The sequence below is a fragment of the Cryptomeria japonica genome, unplaced genomic scaffold (genome assembly GCF_030272615.1).
Source record: "Cryptomeria japonica unplaced genomic scaffold, Sugi_1.0 HiC_scaffold_201, whole genome shotgun sequence".
NCBI classification, from domain to species: Eukaryota; Viridiplantae; Streptophyta; class Pinopsida; order Cupressales; family Cupressaceae; genus Cryptomeria; species Cryptomeria japonica.
The window spans coordinates 208,011-218,877 of NW_026729023.1; the positions used below are offsets into that span (position 1 = coordinate 208,011).

A 10,867-nucleotide genomic window follows, 5' to 3' on the forward strand; every position below is an offset into this window, starting at 1 on the left:
ATAGTGCCTTCCTCTGTGGTGGCTCCTTGACGGTTGGTACCTTCAAGAGGGTCCTTTGGAACATCAGACACTCCCCTTGTTCTAGGGAGTTCACACTTTGGGTGTCCTCCTCCTGTGCTAAATGAACTCTCCTTTCTCCACCTTGACTGTTAGAGCCTTGTTTTTCAGACATCTAAATGACTGATGGCCAACTTGATTACATGTGAAACACCTTCCAGTGAACACATTGGATCCTCTACCTCCAAATCTACCTCAGCCATTTGGTCTCCTTCCTTTGAAACTACCCCTGTGACTTGGTTCTCCTTCTGATTCCTGATTACTTGACTCTCCTTGTTGTTTAGGAGATGTTCCCCTTCCACCAAATCTACCTTTTCCTCTAAAGTTACCTCCTCTTCCTCTACCTTGTTGGTCTCCCTTTCTTCTAAAATTTTCTTCAATCCTCAGTGCCATCTGATAGCATTTGTGAACTGTCTCCGGATTGTAGAGACTTAATTCATCTCGAATGGCATACTTGAGGCCATTCATGTATCTTGCCAACTTTTTCTTTTCAATCTCTGACACCCTTGCTCTGAAGGATAGTTTGTGGAACTCCTCTGTGTATCCACTGACATCCAAATCCTTTTGTCTTAGGCTATGAAACTTCTTGTGCATTGTCACATCATAATAATCAGGTACAAATTGTCTTTTCACCTTTGCAACCATCCTCTTCCATGATGAGATGGGGTTCTTTCCCTCTTCTACTCTCTCATTTTGCAAGTAGTTCCACCAACTAAGGGCAAATCTTTTCATCTTGGACTTAGCAGTCTTCATCTTTTGGTTCTCAGACACATATTCAAACTCAAAGTGATTCTCCAAGGCCTCCAACCAATCCATCACCTCCTCTGGTTTAATCTTCCCAGTAAAAATAGGTAGGCTTGCTTTGTCATCTCTGCTACCTACTCTCTCAAGGGCTTCAAGGAAACTTCTCTGATCTACAGGTATCCTTTCTCTTACCAGCAAAAGGGCATAATCCTCATTCCCTTCTTCCTCTTCTTCTTCAGAGTCTCCTTTCTTCTTATCCATCTTTCCCTTCAACCTATCCAATTCTTTCCTCATCTCTTTGTTGGCTGCCGCCTGCTCTCTTACCAGCTTGGCCAATTCAACGTTGGTCATCCTTCTTCCATTACTAGCGTCTTCTCCTTCTGACATCTTAACTATCTCCTTCTTCCACCCTCAAGAACCTTTAAGCCTCTAATACCACTTGATGCAGAGTGGGCAACAAGAAGGTAAGAAGACCCAAATCACCCTTTTAAGCCTTGAGAAGGCTTGTCTCAACCCACAACTAGGGTTCTACCCACACACAATATACTCAATCAACCACAACATTTTCTAAGGACGGTTAGGGATATTTGACAACCTAGGACACTCATACCATGCCTTTCACCCAATTTTAGAGACTTCCTACTGCACTCGGGTCAAGGAACCCCCGATTAGGCCTATTCCTTGTAGTCCTGTCTGACCGGTATTTCTCAAATAATTCAAATTTATTTCAAATAACCCTAGGAATAAATTACATTTTGGAGTACCCTTTTGGAACTTACATACAATTCCAAGAGATAGAGTTATTACCATTCTCCAAAACTCTTAAGCACCTACTGGGTTGGCAGACCTAATAGGCCTAATTAGGTCTGTTTTCCAAAACAACTACTTAAGAATGAGGTTGCAGAATCTAAATCACCCCTTGGGGATTCTCCTAAGGTTTCTAATGAACCAAAACCACCTTTCAAACCGGTTCCCAAACTCTCCTTAGGTGTCTGTTCTCTCATTCCTCCTCAAGGCTAGGCTAAACACATGGTTTTTTTTAACCTAGGGTATGGTGGAAACCACACCAAAACTCACCCCTAGATTTCACCCCTTTGGAATAATAATGTACATACCCTCAACTTTCATTTCCCAAAGGGCCGATGAGTTCCTCAATAGGATTTGCAGGTTAGAGTCATATTTTTGGTGAAACCCTATGTACCAGTTCTTAGAGTGACAGTTTTTGATAAACTTCCTAAAACTTGCTCCAGACTTCACCAATTCAAGTCAGACCACTTGCATTTGAACTTTCACTCACACCACAATCCAACCAATTTAAAATTTTATGCCAACCAATGCTCTATCAGATCATATAGTACAGAAACCAGTAAAAATGGGTAAAATCTGAGTTTTTATTTATTCAAACCACCAACTTCTCACATTCATCATCCAAACAACTCAATGATGATCTCTAAGGAACAAATAGGCCTTCCCCAACAGCTACAACTGATTTTCAATTTGTTAAGGCCGTTGGAACTTCTTGGCCAATTGGTGGGGAAATGTTGCTTAGCAACTTTTCCAACTTTTTACATCTTTTGACAACTTTTCAATTTTGACATTCCAAAGTCCCTAATGGACTTGTAGACCAATCCTAAGCCTAAAAAAAACTTAGGGAACAACTTAACAACATACCTCCTACCCTAGATGAACCCACGGTCAGAGTTGCTCACTAGGTTTATGAGTGACCTAGAGCCAACTGACCTTACAAGAGGTTCTTTTTTACATTCATAGGTTCCAAAGATCCACATTGATTCAAAACACCATTCTAGGGTGTAGGACCATCTATCAACACACAAACAAAAAAAAAATCCAAAACCAAGAGGTGCCCTGCACCACCAGGGCCCCAAAGAACCCACCACCTCGTCAAAAGAGAACAGATCTGCCACAACTGCACCATCTTCAACAACACCAAACACATAAACCTTTGGCCAAAAGAAAAAAACATCTGCATCACACACCAAAAGAGCCCCCACACTACCCCCAATATCTCTTCCACCTCCCAAGCTACAGATCGAATAGAAGGCCCTAGAGAAGAAGGGAAAAGCGGAGCTACGATGTTCCAAATACTTGTCCCAGTGCCAAAGAGGGAGAGAAGATCCTCCTGAAACAACCTCACCACCATCCGCATCCACAAACCCCACACACATACCATCCTTCCTAGTAGCAGAGGCCCTAAGGAAGATCCAGTCAATCCATGCAAAGAGGAACTGAGTAGAGCCGACAATCATGAGCGAGGAAGGGATGGAGAGTCCTAGTGAACCCCACCCAAAATAGACTTCAACTGCCATCCATCATCCTCATCATCTCCATCACCGTCGTAAGCTGCAACATCGCCTGCAACACAATGGCCTCCCAAAACTCTAGTGCCACACCCCCACCTTTGGCTACTCCCGTTCAACATTTTTTCCAACCCTACAAAAGAGCTATTTGTTGTTATAAAAATGACACATTATTATATAAAATGCAACTTATATTCAACTTTAAATGATCATAAGAATTTTTGACAATCCTTCACATTTCATTGGAAAGTACAAGTTATTTATTGTGGCCACCTTTCATATCCATGATAGGATAAAATATTAATATGAAATAATAAAAATGCATAGACATAGTTATCCCGGTAGTTGTACACATAAAATAGTATTTTTTTCACTATGACAACAATATCTTGTTTAAATGATCACTTTATTTTATACATAACAAAGTTATATAGATAGTTATGACATTTTATATGAAACAAAATTGTACTTATTTCATTTCATTTGTTTGTGAATGTATTTATGTTTTTTATATAACATTTATTAATTCTCATGTTATGGGTCTATCTTGACTAACATTTTGTTGTTTTTAATTTACTCATGGACTAATTATTGATAATATATAGTATAAGTATGTTTGAAGACTAGATGTTACAACCACAAGTACTATATTAACAATTGGACCCCATGCAACTATTATCTTTTGTAATATGGAAACTGAAACAACAAATGTAAAAATTAAAAATGTGGAATGCTAAGTGAACAAAAAAATTTTGGATTAGAAGACTTCACATGACAGACTCTTGACTTGACCACTTAAATGGTCAACGCTTAAAGTGTGCCAGTGATACCTACATGCGTCAGTACAAAATATTTAAGATATGATGAAATCATTACTCGATATAATGCAATACATGTTAGTGGCTGTAGATTCAATTAATTAATAAATACAGTGAAATGTACATCCTAAATGCTACATAGAGATTAGTTGGAAACATAGAGCATAATGCAAGCTTGCAAGTTGCCCTTTTTCCTTCTTTCTCTTCTCCTTTTTGGGAATGTGAATCCCAAAGGTCACATGACTATTTACATTTTCCCAACTCTTGGTTTCACAGTTGAATGTGATTGTATAAGTGGCTGTGTGCAGTCCATGTATGATGTAGATTGAATAACAATTAATAAAGAGTTTTTCTCTTCTTGAGAGTGGATGTAGCCTTTATGCCGAATCACTATAAATTCATGTTTTGTGTTTTTGTTGTATTATTTTCTCTCTATTTATGTTAATTATATATTCTTTCTCTTCTTGTTTTAAATTAATAATTGATATCAAATTTTGGTGAGTGATTGAGTAGAGATGAAAGAAGATGACGAGGCTGATCTTATTATTGAAGAATTTATTGACAATTTAGATTTGACAAAGAGTGATGTTGTGCCTATAAAAATTGAAAGAATATGTCATGTACATTGGTGGGATGGCTGAAAAAATGAGGAGGATCCGACTGAAGAAGAGGACATTGAAGCAAATGAAGATGAACTTGAGGAAGATGAGATTGAGAACTAGGAGGACTATATAAAATTGTGAGGCTGAAGGAAGATAATCTATTTCTCATAGATAGATTGATATTTATGGAAGATGCAATGGGGAAGACTTTTATTTCAATGGCTCGTGAAGTTGAGAAAATTAGAGTAGAACTTACGAATTTAGAGCAGAGAGCTTGGGGTGGGCCATTCGGTTCAAAATTTGGTCATGAGGGTTTTGATAAATTGTCTCTTCAACCAAAGGATACAGAGCATAAATTAAACCACATAGGGTAGAGTGAGAGCGAGTCTGTTATAGATATGGAATTCGAGGCAGAAGCAAATTATTTATCCTTTAAATTCCAGGAGAAGCAAGAAGGTTAGAATCTCACGGTCGCCATGTTTTTGGAGGTGTTTGTGCATCTTGGGGAATTTACTATTGAATCCATTATGGAGTTTGACTCTCAAGATGAGGAGGACGCAATTTGGAGCACTACCAAGGAGGCACAAATTTATGGCCCTAGGAGGCTTGGCAATGATAATGAGAATGTTTCTATCGCTAAAGACAATGATTTTGATAGAGAAGTTGAACAAATTGGAAAGGTAGACGTGTTTGATGAGTTCAAAGAATTTAAAGAGAAAATAATTAGAGCCACAAAACATAATAAGAAGACAAGGGAGAATCTAATGCCCAATATTACTAATGGAATGCCCAATAGAAGAAGAAGAATAGCAACCCCTATTGCACCAAGAGAGGCAATGCAAAGAGAAACAAGGGTGACGACCATGGTAGGACTCAACCAAGCAAATTTGGACTCATACTGGCTTGTGAATTCTTTAGAGAAGCATTCCTGTGGTGAGGAGCTTTCTCGCTCCATTTGCCTCAACAATAACCTGGAAGAAACGAAGGTCCAAGTTGAGAAATTTATTGACTATGAGGAAGCTGTAGAAAATATATTCGCCATGTTGGAAGGTGGCATGAATGAGAGGGAAGAATTGCTACATGTGGTCAGTGATTTGGGTGTGGGCACTTATGTGGGGCAATTGGCTTCTCCTGCCAAGACTGCCATAAATAGACTTGCCATAGAAAGCAATCATTTTCGGGATTTTGTTTTGTATAGAGAAGAGGGCCAAGATGATTAACATATAAGCGTAATGAAAAGTGTTATAGAGCTTCATGCTGTTGAGAGTAATATAGCTGAAGCACGAAATAGTGATCACTGACTTCTCCAGAGGCTTGTTCACCGTGTTACGCTTAAGTTTGAGTGCAAGAAGTCACATGTTAATATCAACTTTATTGGCCATGTGGGCCTATGGAAAAAGCCCTGGTTGGGAACAATTTCCATACGGGAGTTGGAGTGATGTATGTAGCCCAACTTATGGAGTAGCTAATGACTCTCAGTTCTTAAGGCAACGGTCAAGGAACATGTTTTTGGAAGAGTGGGTTGTTCCTCTTAGTTTCATAAATGTTGTTTCCTAGATAACCATGGTTGTAGGACTGGTGTAGGGTAGAAGGATTCATGATGCGCGACTATTATTTTTTGTCAAAATGCTTGAAGAAAATGTGTGAGTAGAAGCATAGGGAAAGTTTGCAAGGCATTTGAGCAAAGGGGATATAATGAAACTATATTTATTTTTGATCTTGGAACATTTGATGTTTTAGTGTTCAAGGTTGGAGATGATGTGTTCAAGGGTTCTTCTCTAGATGGAGGAGTTTATTTTGTACCTTCTGAAAGAAGTGTTTCTGGTTGTGGTTTGATGGGCGAGTTTGTGTCTAAGAAATTAGTAAGAGAAGACGTTTTTGACTTTGATTTGATTTGGAGAAGATTAATCTAGATTGTTCTCAAACAAAGTTTGGTGAAGCTAAAATCTTGCTTGCTGGTTGTATTAGGAGTTTAGAAATGGAAGCAGGGATGTCACACTGCATGGTTGTACCGATTGGCCTTCACAAGGGAGATTGTTGGGAATGTGAAGCCCAATGGTCACATGACCATTCACATTTTCCCAACTCTTGGTCTCATAGCCGAGTGTGATAGTATAAACGGTTGTGTGCAGTCCATGTATGATGTAGATTGGATAACAATTAATAAAGAGTTTTTCCTTGCTTGAGAGTGGACATAAGTTTTATGGTGAAACACTATAAATTTGTGTCTCGTGTTTTTTGTTGTATTATTTTCTTTCTTTGTTTTGTGTTTATTATATGTTCTCTCTCTGCTTGTTTTAATTTAACACTCCTTCGATTTAAAATTTGAAACTGGAGAGTACAAGCAACACATTTGAAACTTGCTCCAACTGTATATTTAATATCAATTTTCAAAATTTAATAATCATGAATTATATTTCCTTTGTTCCTATATTCTTTAGTACTACCTAATCATCTCAGAGACAAGGTGGATTGTAATTTATTGATTGTAAGAATTCTGTATTTGGTAAAGATGACAAATATTGTTCATTTTCATGACGGAATAAATATATGCTTACCATAAATGGTTGGAGAGCATTCATAAACTCTAATGTTGGGATTATATGTTCTAATTATAAAATATAAACAATTTATCGTTACTCGCCTATGATTTAATACAATAAAGAATACAGAATCTAGGGGAGATCATCAAATTCAATCGATGACAAAATCCAATTATTTTTTAATAATGCCGGCCTATAGATATACCTGCTCCATCTCATGTTTCAATAAAATTCTTTTCCTTTTAACATTAATGCCAACTCAATTTACAGTATTATACTCCAATTACAACAATAATATTTTTTTAGCAGACTTATTATAAGTTTTGACATATATTGTATAAATAACGTTAAACAAAAAAATCAGTGAAGTCCATTCGAACACTGTAGGTATTTAATATGCTGGTAAGGTAAAAGCGGAATGTTCGATATATGCAACAGCTATATGATATCGAGTAAGAGACAAAAGTTTTCAGGCGTGGGTACCTTCTCAAAATGATGTTTCATCCATTATATTTTGGCTAAGAAGATTATTACATCTTTGCTGTTCTGGAGAGGGGTGTAGAGCTCAGCTCAGCCATGGTTCCTCACGCTCTTCTCGTTGCTTTTCCTTTACAGGGTCACATTAATCCCATGATGCAGCTCGCCTGGAAGCTCGTCTCTCATGGATTCCTTGTCACTTTCCTCAACTCCGACAGCAATCATAATCGCATACTCAAAGCCAACACTCCAAATTCTTTGCATGATAACATCCGAATGATATCCGTTCCCTTTGAATTCCCTGTTATGGATACTCTGGAAGGCATTGCAAATGGCATGGAGGCGTTGGGAAAGGACATGGGGCCTTCTGTAATTGATAGAGTAGTTCGGGAAATAAATGCTAGAAATGAAGAAAACAAGCTCACCTGTATAATTGCAGACGCCTGGATGTGCTTTGGCTTACAGTCGGTGGCTACGCTCCATAAAATTCCCCTCGCCGCTTTCCACACTGCTCTCACTTCATTTTTTGCCATCTACTACTTTAGTCCCAGTCTGGTCTCGCTTGGCATCCTTGCTTCGGATGGTAACATATAATAATACACTTTCAATCTATTTTAGTTTCTATTTCATGATGTAAATGACAAATTAAAACTTTTTTCATCTTTGTGGGTTTTGTGTTGAAGGAACTCCAAAGAAAGATAAAACAGTAAAATTTCATTCCTCCATGCCGGCGCTGCATTCGGGAGATCTTCCGTGGTTGTGGGCAGGCGAATACATGTTTAGAAAAGGGATTCGTATGGCAGAGGAAGTCAAACACATCAAATGGGTCCTCTTCAATTCATTCTTAGAGATCGAAGTTCCATTAGTCGAAACGTTGTCCAAAGAAGTGGGAGTGTATCCAATAGGTCCTCTAATTCCTCCCGAGTTTCTCCATAGCAGGACAAGCACAAAGGTCCTCCCAAGCTTCTGGAAAAATGACACAGAATGTTTACAGTGGTTAGATAAACACTATGCCCACTCTGTGATATACATATCTTTTGGAAGTATTACAGTTCTGAGTGAAAAGCAAGTGGAAGAGCTTGCTATGGGAATGGAGGCAACCCGGAGACCATTTCTGTGGCTTTTGCGCCCCGATCTGATGAAAGGAAGCGAAGCTATTTTACCTGCAGATTTCTTGGAGCGTGTGAGAGATAGGGGTTGCATAGTTTCGTGGGCCCCACAGTTAGAGGTGTTATCTCATCCTTCCATAGCCTGTTTTGTGACTCACTGTGGATGGAACTCTGTGCAGGAAAGCATCACCATTGGCGTGCCCATGCTTTGTTGGCCTTATTTTGCAGACCAGTTTCTTAACCGCACATATGTTATTGATGTGTGGAAATTGGGTTTACCATTAAATGCGAATAGCGAAGGAATTATAGAGAAGGGAGAGTTTGTAAAAGGCTTAGAGATTTTGCTGGAATCGGAACAAGGCCTTGAAATAAGAGAGGAAGCTAGAAAATTGAAGATAATTGCTTTTTGGAGCCATTGTTTTGTTTCAGGTCTTTCATTATCGTGCAGAGAGGGACCCTGTTTTGTTTCATTTTGTCTCTTGTGTCCTACTTCCACATAATAGGTTATGTCATCCATGCTGTTCCAAAAACGCTCTTTCTTGTTCAACAACCTGTTGTAAAATCTAAACAATGTTGTGTTAAAGTCTATTTTATTAGAAATAGAACTTCACCATGTTTTCATTTTGCTAAACTCTTCAGGTAGATAGTGCAGGGTGTATTAATTAATAATACAATTGTGTTTTAATATTGTTGTTGGATTGAGTATTGTATATAGATATAGATGGTATAAAATAAAAAATTTTTATTTTATAAATAATATAATTCAATGATAAGGCATGGAGAAACTTTAAATTTCAATTTTATTCAGTAATTCGATTTTCAATTTTTTTTAATATCAGTAATAAATTAAATGTTAAAACTTTAATGTTGAAAGCATAATCTTATAAATTGTAGCAATATCAGATTCATCAAATTATAATGCAATAAATCATTCATATGTTGTAAAAAAAAAAAAAATAATAATTAGATTTAAAAGTGATGCAAATGACTCTTTAAACTTAGGAGCTGACTGCCAGCACACATTTAGTTCTTTTGATTATGTTTAGTAGTAGATTTTAGTGAGTTAGACTGTTAGGTATCGCGACAACATGGATTCTAAAAATAGAGAGTTAGAGTCTGATGAGGAGTAATTATCTTTGAGAGAAATGAAAGGATATATTAGGTTGCAGATTTGTAACTTGAGGGAAGGAGGAAGATAGGAGAATTGGGCTTTTGAGTGATGAAAATATTTTCTCGGTTAATGGAAATATATCTTGTGTATTCTCTTTGCTATTTTCTAAGTGCTCTTATTTGTACTCAATTAACCCCTTGTTAATAACATTATCTATCTATTTCCTTCTATAGTTGTTTTTTGTGAGTAATAATAAAGAATCTTGAATGTTTCTCAAGTTTCTGTCTTTGTGTATTGGAAAAGTTAGATTTAAAAGTTTGTGCTGAGCTAGGTGTCTGTATTAGTTTGATATCAGAGCAAATTTATCTTGAGCATGTGAGGCATTGTTCTATATAGCAGTTCTTTTCTCTGTGTTTCTCCATTTCTTGTGAAGCCATCCCTTTATTTTTTATACATATAATGCATAATTTATGAAAATGATGAAAGATTGGTTGTAAAAGAGGAATGTTAGCAGCTTTGTTCATTCCATTGAGGAGGATATAATATATGGGTTTTGGCCTTGGGTAGCAACTCATTATGTAATCTTTGTCATTGGTTTAAGCTTTATATTTCAAGTTTATCTATAGATGTTGCTGTTCTCAATAGTCTCCATTACTTGAAATTTAAGGTCTTGAATATCTCTGGTGACATGAGAACCCATAAAGTTGTATAGAGTTAGAGGAGTTTGAGTATAGCCAAATGGATGGGGAAGGAGAAAAAAAAATAGAGTAGAACCTTGAAAAATGTAATTAGCCTATGGAGTAAGGGAAAAATGACTATTTACATATTTAGACGAGGCCCCTAAGTGTCAAAGTTTTTGTCACAATTTAGAAGACATCCCATGTCGAGAGAAACCATAAAATCAATGTTTAAGAAGAACAAGGGAGATGCAAATTTTATGAGAAATGTTTATCACCTATCTAAACAAATAATGTAGTGTTGTGATGAGTTGCCTTATGGTAGAAGTGAGAGTTGATATGAAGCAAGGTGTATCTGTGTACTTGAACTTTGGTTGTAAATTCAAATATTGAATGGTATCATTATGTGGA

General features: G+C 37.2%; 1 protein-coding gene across 1 annotated transcript; it reads left to right on the forward strand.

Annotated features, from left to right (window-relative positions):
- The first annotated feature begins 7,658 nt into the window (after positions 1–7,658).
- LOC131868267 (UDP-glycosyltransferase 85A2-like) lies at positions 7,659–9,168 on the forward strand. The gene is made up of 2 exons (XM_059215613.1): positions 7,659–8,142; positions 8,243–9,168. Exons 1-2 carry the CDS (start codon positions 7,659–7,661, stop codon positions 9,166–9,168), a joined length of 1,410 nt encoding a protein of 469 aa, XP_059071596.1.
- Positions 9,169–10,867: the final 1,699 nt, after the last annotated feature.

What these genes read in the sequence shown, in the direction of transcription:
- LOC131868267 (XM_059215613.1), top strand. Translation starts at nt 7,659, where the DNA reads ATGGTTCCTCACGCTCTTCTCGTTGCTTTTCCTTTACAGGGTCACATT. An exon ending in TGGCATCCTTGCTTCGGATG is followed by an intron (nt 8,143 to 8,242) that starts GTAACATATAAT and finishes TTTGTGTTGAAG; the next exon opens with GAACTCCAAAGAAAGATAAA.